The sequence below is a fragment of the Lissotriton helveticus genome, chromosome 10, assembly GCF_964261635.1.
Source record: "Lissotriton helveticus chromosome 10, aLisHel1.1, whole genome shotgun sequence".
Classification (NCBI taxonomy): Eukaryota; Metazoa; Chordata; class Amphibia; order Caudata; family Salamandridae; genus Lissotriton; species Lissotriton helveticus.
The window spans coordinates 939,291,779-939,314,134 of NC_136071.1; the positions used below are offsets into that span (position 1 = coordinate 939,291,779).

Sequence of the window (22,356 nt, forward strand, 5' to 3'; positions counted from 1 at the left end):
TTGTGTACATTTTTTGCCACATGTTAATTCTTCCCTTTCTATTTAGGTGATGTTCAGGGCGCAGCTTCAAACTTAAAAAAGCAAACGCGGTGGGTCATTCTTTTATTAAATGGGCGGCCCTTTTTTGCTGAGAAACAAATATATGGACGATCACTCTGTATACCCAGCGCTGGACATGAGTTGGTATGGAAGGGTAAAGGAGGTATGAAATGGGATGATCTATTTCCTACACTTACAGGTTTGTTTCATGTTAGAGGTTGTCCTGATAATTTGGTACTTCATTTAGGAGAGAATGATTTGGTTGAACTATCTGGTTTGGCGCTCATCAAGAAATGCAATTGGACTTGGCGGTTTTAAAAAACAATTGGCCGGGTACTCGCCTGATTTGGATTGAATTTGTTTATAGACAGACAGTCTTGGAGGAAGGCAAGGTGCCTCATAGCAATGGAAAAAGCCAAAAGAAAGCTGAATAGAGCTATGAGAATATTTTGTTCAGCGATGAGGATTAAATGTATTGCTCATGATAATATCACCAGCAAAGTAGGTCACCTTTTTAGGGAAGATGGAGTCCATTTATCGCATCTAGGTCAAGCCTATTACTTAATGGAAATACGAGACATGATGGCTCATGAGTTAAATGTTAATTAATGGTGCAATTCCAAGTTATAAATCACATATTTTCAAGGAGGTGGGGGGTCCAGGAAAACTATTTGGTTTTCCTGGGTGGTGTAAATCAGGGGAGGATAAGTCTAGAGCGGGCTTGTCCAGTCCTTCGTGAGGGGGGGGGGGGGATTTAGCGAGAACAAATTGAGGGGAAGAATTTAAGGGAAAAAGGTTTGGAAGTTTAATTCAGTATTGTGACACAAAAAAATGATATTGATGGTTTTGGTGCGATGGTATATATTTGCAAATTTAAGATGACAAAAGGTTTCGGTTTTATTTGCCAAATTTGCATTGTAATAATAAAATTGATTATTTGATGGGAATGTATCTGTCTTGAATAAAGTGTCCTTTTTTGCTACAATGATTTGTGTGGTCTGGATTATGTGGGCGAATACAGAGGAAGGCACAAGACTGGAATTTGCTAAATACAAGACCTTTGGTTTCCGAAATGTCAGATTCAAATTCCCAATCTGAAAATCAATGTGAAGCTTCTCATTTGATGAATATTGCATTAGTAGTGGACTCGCCTGCCATTTGCAGTACCACAAGGTTTTTTTTAACTCCATTTTTGACCCCATCAAGGATCCTGGCAGTGGGTATTGGATTGCTTCTCTCTTTAAAAACGATAAACCTGCAATATGTTTAGCCCGAGCCACGATATCAGTAGAGCCAAACACATCCTCCCACAGGGTACAACGTATACTGCTTTTCTGATAAAACATACAAAGTGTAAGCCCTCCACAAACACAGAAAATAAACATGGGCCCACTGGAAATGCTTAATCCGCTATAGGAACATTATTATTATTATTAAAGGGGCTTATAAAGCGCCTGGTGACGCCTCCCGGCGTGTCCCCGCGCTGTGGAGAGAGAAACTTAACCAAGACCAGGGAAGCTGGCAGTTTAGAGAGTAAAAAGATGTGTCTTCAGCAGTTTCCTGAAAGAGGCCTCATTATTTTCTAACCTGATGGAAGTAGGGAGGGTGTTCCATTTCCTGGCCGCAAGGGTGCGAAAGGACTTACCACCCATCCTAGCTTTTTTCACGAGCGATGTTTTGAGCAGCCCCATGCCCTTGGAGCGAAGGGACCTATTCGGCTCGTATGGTAGGGCTAAGTCGGACATATAAGAGGGGGCTTTTTGATGGATGATCCTATGGCACCAGAGGAGAGCTTTGAATAGTATCCTCTTCCCAATAGGCAGCCAGTGAAGGGAGGCCAGAGAGGGTTTAGAAGGAGCCCTACGAGGAAGTCTTAGCACAAGGCGTGCGGCTGAATTTTGCAGGACTTGTAACTTTCTGATGTTTTTGTCCGATGTTCCCAACAACAGCACATTACCATAATCTATTCGGGAGGTGATAAGTGCCTGAGTCATGGTACGCCTGGAGTTCAGAGGGAGCAGGTCCAGGGTACGGTTAAGAGTTTTCATGACTCCAAAGCACTTACCTACCGTTTTTTTGACATGGCTGTCATAAGAGAGCTTGTTGTCTATCCAGACACCCAAGTTCTTAGCTTCCTGACTAGGAGTAGGTAAAGGTCCTAAACAGGTAGGCCACCAGTCTTTCGTCCACATTGAATCTTTTCCTCCTATTATTAGTACCTCCGTTTTTGTACCATTTAATTTGAGGCAGTTTTCGTTCATCCAGACTGCGAGTTTTCTCATGCAGGATTTAAAGTTATCGGCCTCAGAGGAGGGAGCTTGAGATAGGGAGATCAAAAGTTGAGTATCGTCGGCGTAAGAGACTAGCTCTACGCCGAACGATTGAACAACCTCTGCCAGAGGAGCCATGTACAGGTTGAACAGGGTGGGACTCAGGGCAGAGCCCTGAGGTACCCCCTGTCCCAGTGTCATACTATCTGAGAGGAAGATCCCTCTTTGGACCTGAAAGCTTCTGTTGGTGAGGAAAGCTTTCAGCCACCCCAGAGCCTCTTTGGTGACACCCGCCCGGTTTAGACACTGTAGCAAGGTGGAATGAGCTACAGTGTCAAACGCGGCGCTGAGGTCCAGCATGATAAGGGCCATAGTCTTGCCCTCATCGGCTCCCTCCCGCAGGGTTTCGGTAGCTCTCAGGAGAGCTGTTTCTGTGGAGAATCTTGATCTGAAGCCGGACTGTGATGTGTGAAAGGCATTTTGGGCTTCAAGATGGGCCATAAGTTGGACATTGGCTATTTTCTCTGCTAGTTTAGCCAGATAGGGTAGCAGGGAGATGGGACGTAGATTCTCCAATAAATCCTGACTCATATTGGTTTTTTTTTTGATGGGGAGCACTATGGCTTTCTTCCATTCTGCAGGTATACAGGCAGTGGAAAAGGATAGTTGAAGTATGTGTCTGAAGTGGGGCTCTAAGACCGACAGACTGGCTGCTAGGATTTTAGGAGGCGCAGGATCACTTGGAGAGCCGGATTTAATACTCTTGCAGGTAGACACTAATATATCCGCAGATGGAACAGAAAAAGCATCTAGATGGAGTTGGGTGCTTATGTGATCATTACTCTCCACAAAATCAATACCAGGCATTTTGTTTCCAGAGAAACTAGCATATATATTCGCGATTTTGCCAGAAAAATAGTTCGCGATTTTGTTGCAAGTTTCCACTGAATCATTATGGGAGGTAGGGCTTGAGTCAATTATAGGTATTTCCTTAAATATCTGGAAAAGCTCCTTCGAGGAGTTTTCAGCTTCCTGCATCCGGTCATTGTAGTGAGAAGCTTTGGACGCTCGTATCTTTTTATTATATTCTTTTTGTGCTGCTTTGTACCGGGATTTAATTTCCGGACAGAAATTTTGACGCCATTCTCTTTCAAGCTTTTTACAAGCAGTTTTGGCGCCTTGAAGCTCCTGACTAAACCAAGGGGCCGATTTATTTTTCCTCGTGGCATTAGTCATAGTGCGTTTGGGGGCAGTGATGTCCAGGGCTTTCGTGATGGATACTTGCAGGTGATTATATGCTGTCTCACATTCCAGTCCTTTCGGAGGGCCAGCATCTTGGAGGATTTTTATGAAGGAGTCTATGGAAAAAAAATTCCATTTCCTACGTGTGTATTGCTGTAAGCTTTGTTTATGATGCTCAATGCCATCCATTTGGAGTAGTATGGGGATGACAAAGTGATCAGACCAGGGTATTGGCTGGTGAGGCAGGATTTGAACTCCCTTCCAGTTCACAAATACAGGGTCTAATAGATGTCCTTGTTGGTGTGATGGTTCGGAGTTTTTTAACTCTAGTTGTAGGGAGAGTAGCTCAGCTATGATATCTGCCGCCTCCTTATCTGATGAATCCTCAAAATGGACATTGAGATCACCTAGTACTAATAAGCGATTTTTCCTAAGCGCAAGATGGGTTAAGGACTCCATAAGAGTGGGAGTGAAATCATAGAGCCTACCAGGAGGACGGTACATAAGAATACCGGAAAGAGAGTGATTAGGTCCTATGGTTATGGTGAAGGAGCCAGCTTCACTATGGTCAACAGAAATAGGAGAGAGGGTGCATTCTATAGGCGCTTTAGTAGCAATAGCAATGCCACCTCCTCTGCCATCCTTTCTGTCCAGTCGCGAGAGGGAATAGCCAGGTGGTAAGGCCTGAATAATTTCAGGATCTGAATATTCATCCAGCCAAGTTTCCGTGAGAAACAGAATATTAATATTATCATCTTCAAGTAAATGAAATATTTCTATACGGTGTTTCCGCATAGATCTGCAGTTAAGTAGAGCTGCTTTTACTGTACTTATCGCATTGTTAGATAACACAGTATTAAGTGGCGTAAACGTGCATGCACTACAATTCTTCATCGATAGTGCGCTCATGGCGTGGTTACAGCATAAGGGAGTGTGGGGCTGCAGATCTAACAATTCCTGTCTGCCATACCTTATGGTGCTGGGTGTAGGAGAGCCAGGGGTTATGGCCCCGCGCCCCGTCCGGCCGCAGACGGGCTTGACTTTGGCGCGCTTCCGGCGCGCCCGCTGCACGCGTCCGCTGTGCGGACGCTGACCCAGGCACATTTATAGGGGAAGCGGGGGTCGCTAGAGCGCTGAGCTGCGAGCCCTGAACCCGGAAGTGCTGGGCTCCTCCTCACCCTCCGCTCAAACGCCCATGATTGGACGCGGCGGAATGGGGCGGGAGTGGGCGGACTACGTGGTTCCCCAAGCTCTAACTCAGCCTGGAGATGAGGTGAGGTACAGGTATAGTGAAGTACAGTTTTCAATTTCAGTTTTAAAATATCAACACACACGATCACGTTTTAAAATGAGCCTCAGTCGCATCAGTTAAAAACAGCGCGCTAGAAGTGCAGCGCTATCCGTGCAGCTGATAACACACAAGCGCTAAGTAGATGGAGCCTGCCCCTGCCACCGGCAAGACTCTTCTCCACAGCGCGAGTGCGCTTTACCTGGTCTTTAAATAGTATCCACACACAGTGTCGCTAGAGCGCTGAGCTGTGAGCCCTGAATCCGGAAGTGCTGGGCTCCTCCTCACCCTCCGCTCAAACGCCCATGATTGGACGCGGCGGAACGGGGCGGGAGTGGGCGGACTACGTGGTTCCCCAAGCTCTAACTCAGCCTGGAGATGAGGTGAGGTACAGGTATAGTGAAGTACAGTTTTCAATTTCAGTTTTAAAATATCAACACACACGATCACGTTTTAAAATGAGCCTCAGTCGCATCAGTTAAAAACAGGGCGCTAGAAGTGCAGCGCTATCCGTGCAGCTGATAACACACAAGCGCTAAGTAGATGGAGCCTGCCCCTGCCACCGGCAAGACTCTTCTCCACCTTATCTTATCGTTTGCAGAATTAGATGCAGAAAGCAAACAAAGCATGATGAATGTGTACAGATGCTGCATTTGCTTTGAAGAAATAGATTTATGGAGTTTAAAAGTTAAACCTTGTGGAGCCAACCTGGTGTGCACGGCACCCGCCTGCAGTTTGCCTCTCAGAGGCGGCTGTGTTTGGAGTTCTCCAAAGTTAGTGTGACCAGGAACCCTCACCCTTCAGCTACTGGCTGACACCACTTTGAGCACTGACACATGTACCAGGGTATCCACTTATTTTCTGTACTTTAGGGGCAAACATTCAAAAAATGTTCTCCGATCATACTTACGGGAACTCATGAGGTTTAATTAGAAGAACAGTGGCCACTTGTTTCAATAGGACAGGGCACGCTCTACACTTTTTTGTATTAAAGAGTGGACCATTTCAGGGAGTTTTCCATCACTTTGTTCCGGGTCCACAAAAAGAACAAATACCACGATTCTTTGTCCCCAGAGGAACTGGTATCAAACAATGCAGGAGTAAATATCGTTACCTGTGTGGAACACCTGCTGCTGGAGCCAAGTGATCAATGGACAATGTGGACTCCTTCCTTTCCATTTTGGAAACTACTATACTACCTGAAAGTCATGACGGGCCCAACTTATTTGCTGTTGTGCACATGTCCCTCACGTTATGCTGGACAGAAGGTTTGGTGGCATAACGCAGGACGTCGCTAGGGGAGCGCATCAAGAAAGCTCCAAGTAGATCCAAGAAATTGTTTATGGTTCTGTGTTTGAACCAGATGGAGATGGAAGTTGGCACAATGAAAAATACGGTGCAGGACTCTATAACCTGGCAATATTGTCTAGCAGTCTAAAAACTCACAGTGTGACTGACAGAAATTTGAGATTCAGGTGACATCAGAGTCTAGACCTACATTGTTCCAAATACTACTAATCCATGTGAATGGTAGAGCCCAAGACACTAAATCGGAGGATGTCCCTTCCTGCGTTGGCCTCAAGCAGCCACATGGCCCAGAGTTCGTCTTTGAAGTTCAATTGAATATCCTTTGAAGCAGGTCAGTGGTTTTGTAACCTCCAGATAATATCTACCTACCGTACAAAACGTAGTTCTAGAAATCAGTCTGTGAAACACCAACAGAGAAGGCCTACTATGTGTATCAGCAGGTCAGGCATTTTTCTTTGGTCTCTAGCAGCACTTCTCCTGCCTGGGTCATTTTACTCTATGCAAGATTGCTTCATTGGGAGCTCTCCACAAGCTGACTGGAGACCCTAGAACCTTGTTCTACATTATATGTGACTGTTTCCCTCTTTAGTGAGCCAAGTCCAATATGTTATTCCATAACCAAATACGACTTTTGAGCGCTGGGCCAATCACAAACTCATGCCAACCTTGTACACATTTACTACAATAAATATTTGTTATATGACTTAATCCAAAGACAGTATGAAAACGGCTAACTTTCAAACGCTTACCCCAATATACTTATGTAACTGTTCTGGGGTACACTGGCAAAAAGTTATTTATAACCCATCTCGCCTCATCTATTTTTGACTGGTAGTAGCTTCTTTATCCTATACTTGTCTTGCTCTGTACTTGTGGTTCATTGCATCCTTGGTAACCCACGGTGGTTAAGTCTTGTGCTTGGTCGAGCTATCAAAAACAAGTAGATAAGAATACCATATATCCTTTAGCTACCCCTAGTTTATCAACAGCTGGGTGTGGGGGTTGTGAAATCTCCCTAAACATCCATTAGGCCTGTCTCGCCCCGGACACTTCCTACCTGCGATTTCTTCTCAATACTTTAAACTTAGTACATTCTTTTATTACGCAATTCCAGGCCATGCTTTCCACATAAACCACACTTTAATTGAACAATATTCCAAATAGAAACCCCCCTACTGTGTAGCACGCTACCTGCCCGCTAATCCACTTCATCAGTCTAAAGCTGGTGCTGTGACGTGGATGTACACGATTCTAGAAGAATATACCAAAGTAGAAACCCCCCGCCTGACCTCTCAAATTGAACAGCCTATGCCCACAATGATAAACAGTGGGCAAAGACTCTGATCAATTAGGTTTAAATTTTAAAATATATATATATATATTCAATCAGTTCATTGTTTTCCAAAGCCTATTTATCTGCAAAAGGGGAAATCTCTCCCTAAAATGTCAATCAAGTATTATATGATGAAAAAACAAGTATGTAGACTAATACAAACACACAGTGTTAAAACAAGCCTGTGTGACTAAAATACCAGGACAAAAAAGCACACAAGGCAAGACGTTAGACACCTATCACAATGCACCTTCCAAAAACGAATATAGGTGAGGGAAATGCTGGGAAATTGACCACAAAGCGAACCACACGTTGTTCCAACCTTAATGGAGAAATGAGAAGAGAGACAGAAGACCCTGTCAATGTTTTTCGAATGATAGAGAGGAAGGATTACACCTGCTTGCACTTCCTCACAGCACAATCACCTTGGGTCATAGAATTTAACTAAATACCCTGACCAACCCCACTCATACCAAGCAGGTCCACTGAAGATAACAACATGCTATGCACAACAAATTGCTCCACCTATGCTTCAGTTATAGCAACACTTCTCCAGGCCTTCGAGCACCCACCCTATCCCTACCTACAGTCCTTGTTAAAATTAATTGCTGCACTTCCCAGTTGGGACAGCTCATCTCGCAGATGGATTCCTACATCCTCAGGCAATAAAGAAAGATGCATCATCTGATGAGGTCACACACCAGCTGAGAGATTCAGGCTGGAGCTGAGTAATCTTTTACATGTTCCAGAAATGGAGGTGGCTACCATTGGGGAAGAAATGAGTTGTGGGAATGTAACATGAAAAGAATTATATATAACATAAGGTGGTTGAACAACAAAGAAAGCAAAATACTGTACAAATAAAACGATTTAAATGGGACCATTTGCGGTCAATACAGAAAGTCAAGCTACGTAAACGATAAGTCATAAAATGCCAAGTGTATTAAATCCCCCCAGTTGTAAATAGCGCTCCCAGGAGCCTTCACTTCCGAGATGCACATCATCTTAGGTAGTGTGTGGCAGAGAATAACCCAGAGTGCACAGCTAACACAACACACGACTCCTCACTCCCAAGCAGAGAGAGTTAGCACACACCCATATGTACCCCAACCCACATCAAACATTTACTGTGATGCCAGCAAATTAACGCTTCTACACAGGAAGGTCATGCAACTAATTCAGACATCAATGTCTTCTCTTATGCTTAATCAATGGTAAGTGTGCCGAACTTTAACATAAGCAACGTAAGAAAGGGACCTCTCAGGATAGTATTCTATGAATAACCGATATACATGCCTATGCCACTGTGAGGTGATCGAGGGTTCTTCTCCCACGGGGGAGAGATCAGCATTAAACGAATGGTTCAGGAGCCCACATCCTAACTTCAGGGTATGGTGACACACTGGAGACCATGTGTGCATTTCTGAACTGCTAAGTCAGCTCCACGCAGTTACATCCAGCTCATTCAAGCTGGGCATGCCCGCATTTTGACCAGTAGAAGGAGTTGTGATTCCTGAGGCACCTGCTAACTATTTCTACAAGGAGCAGGTGCAGAGGTCCTGGAGGCAGAAGTAAAGAGGAGTGAGGAGGTCACTTTCTTACATCAACCCCTCTTATATCAAATATTTGAACGACCAAACAGAGTGTATGAATACGCTAAGAGTTAAGGCGGATGGTAACAAACATTGGCAAAGCCAACATTTCTTTGCCTTGGCAATCCATCTTCACCTTGTTATTTTTTTGTGTGCAAACATAGGCAATAGGCATTAAAGGTTCAAAAGAAATAAGGAGTACAAATGTGGCCTCTATAGGCATACCAAAGTTTAAATAAATAAATAAATGTATACGATAAAAAAAAAACTTTAAAAAAACGACTCACTGCAAACACAAACATTCAATAAAAGGAAATGAAAGCCAATAGGCCCATCAACCACTGGTTTTTAGGCAGACGTGCACATACAAAACGTACAAAATTAAGGAAGTAAAGAGAGGCAACAACTGACGTGAACAGACTATTAGTCCTGTACTATAGTGGGTGGAAGCAAAATGTCAATGACACATAAAGCAATGAATGAAGAAAAGGGAGACAGGTGGTTTTTTTGGGAAAACAGGAGGCTGCCGAAACGGCTAAATCAGTCTCTGAGCCAGATCTATAAAGGAGATAATTGTGGTAAAATTCATTGTAACATAACATGGTACCTGGAAGTCTGGAACAGGTTACAGATAAAAAAGTGACCAACTAAAATGTAAGCTAAATCATAGTGAAATGGATGAGAGACCAGTTGAAGAGGAACGGCTCAACTTTATTTACCATTTGTGCCTGCATTATTTTTCAGACCACTTTGCCTACCCTCACAACTCCCTGATCCTTTCAGATTGCTCAACTTAGAAGATCAATGTACCAAAATAAAGAGCAGAGATGCACCACACGAATAATGCCAAAACAAGAACAAAGATGGGATTCTCGTCTTTATTTTCTCTTTTGAAAGAAGGTCAATTTTTTAGTGAAGACAGCTAATGCATTTCCTCTAAAAGATGGACTTCTTCAGGGCAAGGTCAAACCCATATGAAGTTCAACCTGGTAGAAGAATCACAGTGCGATTTCAAAAGGAAATAACTATGCTAAACTCCATCAATATTCTGACAGATATATCGCAAACATAATTAATCCATGTCATTGAAATAATAGGCAAATATGAGACCCGAGAGTAATACCCCAGTGGGGTTGTGTCAATAGTTACAGGGACATAGGGTCAATAAGCCCTGATAAGCACTGAGCTAGGTGCAGAGGCTGCCACAGGTGTTCGCTGCACCCTGGTATGGTGTGTGTGGCAGATGAAGGGCTTCTCATCTTCAACGCACGTCATACCGGGATGTGGCGGACAAGTGTGTCTGTGTCTGCCTCACCACCTATCGCAATGCTTAGCAGGGCTTATTGGCCCTATGTCCCTGTAACTATTAACACGACCCCATTGGGGTGTTACTCTCGGGGCTCATATTTGCATATGATTTGAATGACATGGATCATTTATGTTTGCGATATATCAATCAGAATATTGATTGTTTAGCATCTGGAATTTGTTTTGAAACCACACTGCAATGCTTCTACCAGGCTGAACTTCATACGTGTTTGACCTTTCCCTGAAGAAGTGCATGTTATAACAAAACGTATGGGCCTTCTTCGCTGAAAATATGGGACATACTTTGAGAGAAAAAAAAAACACGCATACCATACCGCGGTGTAGCTGACAAGTGTGGCTACTTGCTTAGCACCTATTGCAGTGCTCATCAGGGATTATTGGCCCTATGTCCCAGTAACTATTAAAATTACCCCATTGGGGTGCTACTCTTGCGGCTCATGTTTGCCTATGATTTGAATTACATGGATTAATTATGTTTGAGATATATCAGTCAGAATAATAAGTTTATCAATGTGATTTTGTTTTGAAAATGCACTGTGATGCTTCTACCAGGCTAAACTTAGTGTGCGTTTGACCTTGCCCTGAAGAAGTCCATCTTATGGTTGAAACGCGTTGGCTGTCTTAGCTGAACATATGTGACATTCTTTCAAAAACAAAAAAAGAAAATAAAGACAAGAATCACATCTTTGTTCTTGGAATATTGTTGTGGTGCATCTCTATGCATTATTTTGTTACTTGGTACCTACCCTTGGTTTTTTGCACTTTGGTGGCAGGTGCTTGTAGTGCGTTTACACATTGGTATATATTTATGCTTTAACACCTTTTGGAACAACAGGTTTGGTGCAGTCTTTGTGATCTGCAGCTTTTGCTTTATTGACATTAGAAGATCAATGTATTCAACACCAAAAGTTGCCAGTGTCAACTGAGTAAAGAAGGAATAATTCAAATATCAACGTCCAATATGCATCTTTGTATTAAGTCCATTAATCAGTTGTGCAAATGCTTTACAAAATGGCTTTAATAACAAGTACAAAAGAGAATTGCCAAAAAGCTGCACCGGTCCCCAAGAAATAATACGATAGCTATGCATTCAGGGCCCCATACAATTTTGAGCTAGCTTATGTAAAAAGCAACTGTTGAAATAAACTGAATTTGGATTTTATTATTTGTATAGCACCCAGGACCTTCTAGCGTTGAAGCCTACGCTAATTTCAAATTAGAATAGAATCTGTACATATCGCCCAAGATTCTGATGGTGTTACGTAGGATAGGCCAGACAAAAACAAAGCCTTATTTGGCCTTTGGCAAAATTGGATACGGTTTGCCAGGACCAGATGCCAAGGTGGGCTGGGTTCCAAAATTAACATACAAGTACCAAGAACATTCTGAACTCTGAGCCACAAAGTCTGAACATGTAACTTACTCTTGTGGCACTTTGAATTCATGTCTGCCAACATTTGGGAACAGGAAAGAGGGAGGTTTAGAGAAAATAATTAGGGAATGAAATGCTCCATCTAGTTGCATTGAAATGAGGGGAAAGTTGTGTGAATAAGCTGAAATAATGAGTTATTTAATTTAAAGAGTTAAATTCTCCACCTGCATCCAAGTAAGCCCAAAACGACTGCACAAGTAAGTCATCTGTATTTTTTGCGACAAGGACCCTCAGACTTTACTAGAAACCTATATTACCAGTGGCTTCAGACATGGCCAAAGCAAGGCTGAATATGAAGGGATGTAATAACAAGGAGGAAAAACAGCCAGGGCGAGCTGCAGAAGCTACTGTAAAATGCATTTAGAAAGGTATACCATTACAACCAGAGCAATCCAAAGCCTTTTATAAGGTCTGCAAAATGAAAACAGGCCCTTATTGTATACGATTTAAGGGTCCAACTTCGTTTGCACATTGACTGACAGCCGACATGTGTTTCGTCTTAAACGACTTGTTCAAGGCTGAATAGTATCTAAGTTACTGATGATGTAAATAAGTCCACAATGGTACGGTAAGTAAAGGAGACAACCTGCAAGTAAAACTGTGTTGGTATGTAAATGTGGATTGCAGCGAAGGACCGTGAAAAGCCCGTATTTGTCTCGGAGGGGTAAGGTTTGGGTTCCGAGGTGAGTACAGCACTTCGGCAGACCCTAGGTATTACCTGACGAAACAATAGCAGTGTAAGATCTGCATGAAATTGCCGTAAGAAATAGAAACTCCAAGAGCAAGTTGCACTTGGGGCAGTACACTGACTGGCGTCCCAAAAAGTAGCAAACCTGCGTGAACGTCTAAAGAGGATGAACGCCAACCTACTTTTTTTCCGACCTCTAACGGCTGGAAAGGAATACGTGTTCATGGGTTGTAGCCCCCTGAAAACCTGATTTATGTAAACACATGTCTTTGTGTACACTAACAATTAAAACAGCTGTTGATGGAGGACGCACACAACAGATGTAATCGCTTGCCTGACGGGTCAGCTAAGTTCTAACTCACCCCCATGGTGCGTTCTCTCGACTTCCGGAATGCAAATTAGTGATCTGCACTGCGGCCTGCTGAGCTGGCCCACCGGCTTAGAAATACCAATATTTGTTTACTAATATGAACGTGTAGCTGGGCAGAACGCGTTCCGATTGCATAGGGCGCAGGGGCGGTAAATCCCTTGCCCAACGCCATCAGCACGCCATAAAGAAAAGGAGCCGGCGAGGAGCGCTCAAGGGCGTCTCGGCGAGGACGCCCCTTTGTTTTGTTTCTGATCGGGCATTTCTCCGAGGCCTGCTGCCAGGAAAGGGCGTTTTCTTGCGCGATAAACTTTAGCTCAGCGAGAGCTGCTGCAGGGATGCGGGGCTCAGCCTCAGCAGCGGGGACCGAGGCTGGTGGGGGCCCCTCGGAGGGGGTGCATGAGCTCAGAGGCGAGGATTGATTAATGCTCCGTTTGGCACCACGTCCAGAGGCGCCGGGGAGGAGCCGGGATTTATAACGGGTCTCGCTTCCAAGGAGGAACAAGAGGGGTCGAGGTAATGAACCCTCCGTCCGAAGCAAGGAGGGGGAGGGAACCGAGGGGCGGGGGGCCAGGGACGGGCCAAGCACAACACAATGGGGGAGAGGGAGGAGATAGGAGAAGCCTTTCTTCCAAAAACAAGAGGTGAAGACCCCTGGAAATCATTTTCCGCCCATGAGATAGACTAAGAGAAGTAAACACATCACGATGACCGTCTCTTGTTAGGCACAGTTACAAAAATAAAACCAAATGTGTGGTTTTAGGGGTATTTAAAACTAAGGAATGGAACGGATAAGAACTGACGGTATTTTTTTTTAGAGAAGGGAAAATGAAGATTACATTTTCAACGAGACATCTCTTCCTTCTTACCAGGAGATTACAAGTAACTCGGGGTTGTATTCAACCATGGGACACAGCGCGCACACGCCAACGTGCGTGTATCTACGGCAAGGGAGCGGAAGCAATACCACAATACAAAGTGTGTGCTTAATAATATTTAGTCAGACACGTGCTTTCACCTCACGCAAGGGATCGGCTGCTGGGGTTCGCCCGCGAACCCCAGGCTTTCGGGTTATTTTCAGTTGGCCAATAAGTGACTGCCTGATGGAAGGACTGGGGGCAACAGAGCTGGACCGCCAACCCTCCTCCCCCTCACAGCTGTCCAACAAGCACTGGAAAGACAGGAGAAGAAACGAATGACCCTTCTCCTGCACGGAGATTCAGAAGGCGCCCAGCGGTGGAGAAACTACTGTACACACAGACACTGAAGCGCCGGACAGGACAGTGTTGTCAGTAGACTACCTGACGCAGGCGCGCCATCCCCGCGGGCTGCCCTCGAGGCTTCTGCCTTACGACACTATCACGGGGGTTCCTCTGTCCAGGCGCCTGCTGTAGACACTATAAAGAGGGGGCTCCCTCTCCAGGCTCCTGATGGAGACACTATCACAGGGGGTCCTCCAGCCAAGCTCCTGCTACACAAGCTATAACAAGGGGGTTCCTCAATCCAGACTCCTGCAGTACACACTACCATAGGAGGTTCTTCTATCCAGGCCCCTGATGCAGACCCTATCACAGGGGGTTCTTGTCTCCAGCCTCCCGATGCAGACACTATCACGGGGGTCACCTCCCCTGCCCCAGACACTCAAATTCCTCTCACCAGGATCCTGCAGCTTACACCATAGCTAGGAGGTTGCTCTAGGGAAGGTCTAGCTGCAGGGACAGTATTAATGGCGTTCTTCTCACCAGGCTCCTAAGGGCACACACGGAAGCATGGGCGAGTGTTTTTACAAGGCTATGTTGCAGTACTCTGCCTCAATGGGTTCCTCTGACCAGGCTTCTGCTGCAGACACTCACAGGGACTCCCCCTCTCCAGGCTCCTGCTGCAGACACTATCACAGGGAATTCCTCTCTCCAGGCCCCTGCTGCAGACACTATCACAGGGAATTCCTCTCTCCAGGCCCCTGCTGCAGACACTATCAAAGGGAATTCCTCTCTCCAGGCCCCTGCTGCAGACACTATCACAGGGAATTCCTCTCTCCAGGCCCCTGCTGCAGACACTATCACAGGTAATTCCCCTCTCCAGGCTCCTGCTGCAGACACTATCACAGGGAATTCCTCTCTCTAGGCTTCTGCTGTAGACACTATCACAGGGAATTCCTCTCTCCCGGCTCCTGCTGCAGACACTCACATGGGATTCCTCTCTCCAGGCTCCTGCTGCAGACACTATCACAGGTAATTCCCCTCTCCAGGCTCCTGCTGCAGACACTATCACAGGGAATTCCTCTCTCTAGGCTTCTGCTGTAGACACTATCACAGGGAATTCCTCTCTCCAGGCCCCTGCTGCAGACACTCACATGGGATTCCTCTTTCCAGGCTCTAGCTGCAGACACCATCACAGTGAATACCTCGCTCCAGTTGCAGACACTCATAGGAAATCCTCCTACCCAGGCTCCTGCTGCAGACACTCACATGAGATTCCCCTCTCCAGGCTCCTGCTGCAGACACTCACATGAGATTCCCCTCTCCAGGCTCCTGCTGCAGACACAGTCACAGGTAATTCCCCTCTCCAGGCTCCTGCTGCAGACACTGTCACGGGTAATTCCCCTCTCCAGGCTCCTGCTGCAGACACTGTCACGGGTAATTCCCCTCTCCAGGCTCCTGCTGCAGACACTGTCACGGGTAATTCCCCTCTCCAGGCTCCTGCTGCAGGCACTCACATGGAATTCCTCTCTCCAGGCTCAGCTGCAGACACTATCACAGGGAATTCCTCTCTCCAGGCTCCAGCTGCAGACACTCATAGGAAATCCCCCACTCCAGGCTTCTGCTGCAGACACTCACATGGAATTCCAATCTCCAGCTGTAGACACTCACATGAAATTCCTCTCTCCAGGCTCCTCCTGCAGACACTATCACAGGGTGTTCCTCACTCCAGGTTTCAGCTGCAGACACTCCAATGGAATTCCTCGCTCCAGCTGCAGACACTCATAGGAAATACCTCTCTCCATGCTCCTGCTGCATACACATCTGGGAATTCCCCTTTCCAAACTCCTGCTGCAGACACTCTCACAAGGAATTCCTCTCCAGGTTCCTGCTGCGGACAGGCACAGGAAATCTCCACTCCAGGCTCCAGCTGCAGACACCGTCACTGGCGAGCCCTCTCCAGGCTCCAGCTGCAGACACGATCACCGGAGATTACTTTCACCAGGCCGATGCTCCGGACACTGTATCCCAGGAGTTTCTCTGCCAAGCTCCGGCTGCTGACACTGTATCAAAGGGTGCCTCTCGCCAAGGGTCCCTACAGCTGACATGACCACAGGAGGCCCCTCTCACTGGGATACTGCTGCACACACTACAACTTGGGTGTCCCGATGACTACGCTGCTGCTGCTGACACTATCATTGGGGGCCTCTCGCCAGGGCTCCTGCTCTAGACCCTGTAGGAGGTTGAAGAGGGTGAATGTCTTTCCACAGCCTCCTGCTTCAGACACCTCAGCCTGGGGATTCCTCTCACCGGCTCGTGGTGTGCACACACTAGCTCAGTGGGTTGCTTTTCGCAGCCTTCTGCTGCGAAGACTCACATAGGGGTTCCCTTGCACCATGCTCCTACCTCAGACGCTTGAGCACAGCTGTGTCCTGGTTATCTTCCGCACTGGGCTTAAAACTCAATCACACGTTATTTGCGCCAGACTGGCTGCAGCCTCTACATAAAGTGCCAAATTCTCCCTTCAGTGGTCTCTTCATAGGCACTATGTATCACAAGTCAGGGTATTCTTCCCACCAAACATCCTTTTGGAGACAATATAGCACCAACGGATATCGTTTTCGCCTGCTCCAATAGCAGACGCGTCCCATTGCATTGTGTACACGCCAACGACACAACATACCAAACCTGGCACTAACTTCAGCCACATGGAAAGTCACCCTGGTGAAGGGCAGCGTAGGACGCTGCGTCCTTCGCCCACTCCTTCCCGCGAGTCAGAGGCTGCGCCGGGATTTATTTACATCTGGTACCACCACATTCATGTGGACAGAGATCAACAACGAACAGCCAAACAACCGGTTCTGTGCACATTCAGATTTAGCATCCTATGGTGCATTACTGCATCAGGAAGTTGGATGCTGGGAGCTGCCCTGCCCCCCCACCAACGCACTGGACAATGGGAAGTGTAAAACAAGAGGGGCTGCCACGGGAGTGCCCAGGACGATGCAGCTGCACCGACGCAGACAGAGATCCTGACGCCCTTTCACGCACCACCCTCGAGGCACCATGCACACCCCTCCGTGCTGCTCACCCACCTTGCGTCGCTGCTGCGCCGGGCTGCCGCTCGCCCCTCTGCAGGCTCTTGGTCACCGCCTTCCACACGTTGCACCCCAGCAGGCAGAGGAGTAGCGCCGCCGCGGTCCTGCTCATGTCCTCGGCCCGGGTGCGGCGCTGCTACGGCGGATCGGAGCAGGCGCGGAGGGCAGCGCCGCAGCCGCACAGCATCAGCGGCCGGCGCCCGGCCCCGCCGCAGCGCTGCGTGCTCCCGCCGGCCGCAGCACCATGCCGCCGGGGCTCCAGGGGTGGTCGCGCTGCCGGCAGCCCCCGCTCTCCCGGGCTCTAGCACGCTGCCTGGACTCCCCGCAGTCGGACCCGCATCCCTCGCGCCGCTGCTCCCACTGCCCTTTCTTCCCTCCCGGACAGCGGTGGAGCAGCGCCTCTGCCGCGTTAACTCCTGCGAGCCCGGGGCGCAGAGCGGCGGCAGCGGGGCGCCACCTGGCGGTGCGCGGGAGCAGCACACGCTCCTCCTCGGCCGCTCTGCTATTGTGTTGTTGCTGCGGTAGGGTGACTGCAGGGTCACGCACGCTGCGCACCCCCGCCCAGCGTTTCAAACTTGAATAGGGGGCACACTTGGGACAGGGAATGTGGCGGGGGCACGCCCCACTGACAAGCACTCAACGGAGTGCATTCTGGGGGCACAGAGTAAATGGAAACATGCAGGTCAGGTAGCAGTGTCTTGACAGCCAATTTGATACATTGTGTGCTTGCCCTGTGTTAAAAAAAAACACAACACAGTCGGGAAGTACTCAATTCTAACATGCAGAACAGCAAATAATCGGAAAACATTCGTCGTTTCAAATAAACAGAGCTCTCGCTCGAAAAGGGTCAGTTGGGCCCTAATGTTAAACTACATCTCTCAATATAAATCTGTGGAACCTAATCACATGACAGAAACATACATGTTTCAGCAAAACATCTATCTAATGAGCAAGTGGGAGGATTTTGTCCTAGAGGAAGCGTAATACATCACTGAAGATATAATTCATGAAAACAATACGGAGTTCATAACTCTCTTAAAATCCTGCTTCTAGCTGTCAACACTGAAAACGAGTTTACAGCTTTGAAGAAATATGCAACTCTACTACTGTGAACAAGATGGCTTCTGGGCGTACCAGAGCCATGAAATTTAGAAGCATAATTGAGACTAATGGTCTCTTCAGCTCATTAGGAAGCAACATCCATATTTGATTACAAAATATGTGGGTAAACCCAGTGATATGCAGTGATATCTATACAAAAACAATAATGTTGCAGTGCTTAAGAATGTATGATGAAGTGTTCAAACCGGTTTCATTGGATTTGAGGAAAAAATCTCTTCGTCCACATGTTAAGCAGGATTCAGGATGCAGTTAACGAGTGCTTCAGCAAAGGGTTAATGTTCCAATAGGATGCATCATGAAATATATGAAGTTTGTAACATTGATGTAGAGATAGGCATCTCATTTTAAGGTTTAACGACCAATGATGGTTGTGATTAATGCCATAGTTCAGCGTTTGTTATAAAAGGACCACCTATTATTGAATAGGTCATAGATTTATATATTTTTCTGCACCCATTTCGTGTGGAACCCTTTTTTACTGGTCAAAATATCCACTCCCTCGTTGTTGCCTTTTTGCTTTATTTTTATGGTCTATTAATTAATATATATTTCCTCACAGAAATTATGAGGAAAATCCATGATTTTTGCCAAAGCTTTATGGTTGTAGAACATTCTGAGTAAGAAAATGTATTGGGATCCACACAAGTTGCACTACCCTGGACTCCCCTAGGTATGCAGTTTTCAGAAATCTCTAGAGTTGGTAGGTTTCCCTGAGCACCAGCTGAGTCTCGGCCGAACTACCACAGCTACCTACCCAAAATAGCTGGAATGGGTGCATTTGCAAATCAAAATCCTAATGTCTTGTTTTGTCGATGTTGCATTTTGGGGCCTTTCCTGTCATGGGTGCTAGACCCAACCTCACAAGTGGGGCACATCTTTTATCGGGAGAAGTGTTGGCACTCAGTGGTAGAGTGCCAAAGATTTTTTTTTTTAACAAGCTTTATTGGCATTTCTTAAGTATATTCAGCGTAAGGTATTGATACAGTCGTGATTTACAATTCGGGTATCGTGGCCCGATGGTTTCTTCTTTACGGTATACATTTTTTGTCCTAAAAAAGGAAAACATTGGCATTCGTGTTTACAATACCTTTTTTTGAAAACGTTTATGCTGCTTATTTTTAATAGCAACATCATTGCACTTTACATTTGAAATTAAGAAACTGTGTTAATCCCTCCCATTCCCCCGTCCACTGGTGGCCCCTGATGTTTATAAAGAGTATGAATACTGGTGTTGACCTAGCTACAAGCTTTTAAATAGCGATTGGATTTTCATTTTCATTGATTTGGTGCATCCTACATGGATGTCCGGGGGTGGGGTCCCTAGTGATAAGAGGAAGACGTGTCTGATATGGGGTGTGTGTATCTCACTGTTTAGTTATGCATCATTGTGCTTTCATGTCTCTCTTCTATTCAGAGCTAGAGGCTAATTAAAGTTTTATGTATTGTTAGGGGTAGTAGTGGGTATACTCATGGAGTCAGTAGATCCACAGTTTTGAAAGCATTTTTTTTGTGTAACTTTTTATTATTTGAAACAAGAAAAAAATACACATCAAACATACAATCAAGGCAATACAGTAATAATACAACCATTAGGTCTGCGCTCAAGGAGGACGGGAGATACATGACAGCAGAAGAAAAGATTCTTTGAATACAGATGAGGGGAGGGGGGCGAAGGCAGAATTGCATATGAACAGCAAAATATACCACGGCTAGAAGGAATGTAGGTCAGGGCGACTGGGAAGGACTAGGAATAGCAGTGAGTGGGGGCGCACAGATATCTCCACGGTATGAGTTCCAAGGGTTCCAAATCTTCCCCCATTTTTTGGGTCTGCCTCTTGCCATATACACTGTCTTCTCTCTGAACATGCACAAGTCCAGACTCTCTATCCAAGCAGTCAATGTAGGCGGCCTCGGGGACCCCCACAACTGTGCAATATCCCTCTTCGCAACCATATTGGCCAGAGTCACCCATCGAAGCTGCGACGCGTCATAGTCATTCGGACCCCATACATTCAATAAACATTGTCGGGCTTCCGGCATCATCACAACACCCGTTACTTCATCCATCACCTCATGTATACGTTTCCAAAATCGCACCACCTCAGGGCATTCCCATATGATATGGAGATAGGTGCCAAGGAGATCACACCCACGCCTACACATGCCATCCGTGGAGTAGCCCATATGGATCAGACGGGGACCGGTGACATAGATTCTGTGGAGGATCTTGAGTTGGACCAGACGGAGGTGGGCCGGAATCGCCACCTCCCTGGGGGAGGAGATCGCGGACTGCCAGTCCTCGTCGTCCAGTTCAATACCATCAGCAATCCAGGCTTCACGGAGGCGATCGAGCAGACTCGATCGGTCATTAATCATTTTCTTATTGAGCAATGAGATAGTACTGTCTGGTACATAACCGTCTAGTATAGATCTTCGAGGGGGGAAGAATCCGGAATATCGCTACCCACTGGTAACACAGAGTTCAGAGCATGGCGTACCTGGACATAACGAAATTTTTCCCTGTCACTCAGCTTATACTCTTTTTGCAGATCCGAGAAGGTCTTCACCCCTCCTCGAACCCAGAGATCACGCACTTTACTAATACCGATCGTGTCCCATTTATCAAATCCCTTCGTCTTCCATAGGCCACCCAACTTCGCAGAGGCATAGAGCGGAGTCGCACCAGTTAATTTATCACTCCAGCCCATAGCCGCCGTTGCGCTGTGCCACACCCGCACGGCTATAGCGGTAGGTCCCGAGAGTTGTGAACGGGAGGGTCCTGAATAAAGCACCCTGTAGTAATCACCACCCGGGAGCAGCCACTTATCCATTTCAAATGCTGGATTCAACGCCGGGCAATACATCCCGTGGTTGATGGCGGCAAGGTGGGAAGCCCAATAATACCTACGAATATCCGGGAGCGCTATACCGCCATCATACCAGGGGAGTGTCAATTTCGGAAGAGCGATGCGTGAACGCCCGTCCCATAGTAGTTGCCTCTGCAGCGATTCTACATCCCGAAAATATTTCGACGGGATGACTTCAAAACTATTCTGAAGTGCGTATAGGAACCGCGGTAAGGACATCATTTTAAAAAGGGCCGCACGCCCTAGGGGAGATAACGGCAATTTACGCCAACGCGCTACATCGGAGCGCAACCTTTGGAGTGGGGGGAGTAAATTACGTTCATAGCGAATCGCCGGATCCATCGAGATAAACACACCCAAGTACTTAAAGCCAGACTGGATGGGACAGCCCTGTGGCAAACGAGGGACATCACCCGCAAGTACATAAATGTAAGATTTCGACCAATTAATGATAAGGCCCGAGTTCTTCCCGAAGGAGTTAAGCACGTCAAACAATACGTTGAGCGATTTTTGGGGAGATGTAAGGTACAATAAAATATCATCCGCGTATAAGGAAATACTATCTTCAAATTCCGGCGTCCAGCGTATACCCTTCATCGAAGGTTCCCACCGTAGCCAAGCGGCGAGTGGCTCTAACGCCAAGGCAAAGAGGAGCGGGGACAACGGACAACCCTGCCTCGTGCCCCTCCCGAGGGTAAAAGGCGTGGAGACCCGGCCATTAACCACCACCTGTGCCAGTGGCGTTTCATACAGGAGTTTGACCCAACCAATAAAACCGGCGCCGAATCCGAATTTGGCGAGTACCGCCCAGAGATAAGACCATTCAATTGTATCAAAGGCCATCGTGGCGTCTAAGGACGCCAAGATGGCCGGTTCACGCAGCGTCGGGGCCTTCGCGAGAACACCATGCAAACGTCGCAAATTTAATGCCGTGTTACGGTGCGGGATAAAACCCGATTGATCCGGATGAATCAGGTCGCTAATAACCGTAATCAGACGATTAGCAAGCAGTTTGGCGAGGATCTTGGGCTCCGCATTTAAGAGCGAAATGGGTCTATAAGATGAGCAGCGATTTCGTGGTTTACCCTCCTTATGGATCACAACAATGGTCGCAAGACGCTGATCTCTAGGTAGGGAGCCACTGTTTCGCGCAGCCAAAAACATATCACGGAGATAGGGAGC

General features: G+C 46.7%; 1 protein-coding gene across 1 annotated transcript in view; it reads right to left on the reverse strand.

Annotated features, from left to right (window-relative positions):
* FAM171A1 (family with sequence similarity 171 member A1) overlaps window positions 1-17,629 on the reverse strand; it is a 377,776-nt gene extending 360,147 nt beyond the window's left edge. The window contains exon 1 of the mRNA XM_078663605.1: window positions 17,183-17,629. Within this exon, the coding sequence (XP_078519731.1) occupies window positions 17,183-17,297 (115 nt within the window). The 5' untranslated portion in view covers window positions 17,298-17,629. The remainder of the gene's footprint in view (window positions 1-17,182) is intronic.
* Between the last annotated feature and the right edge of the window lie 4,727 nt (window positions 17,630-22,356).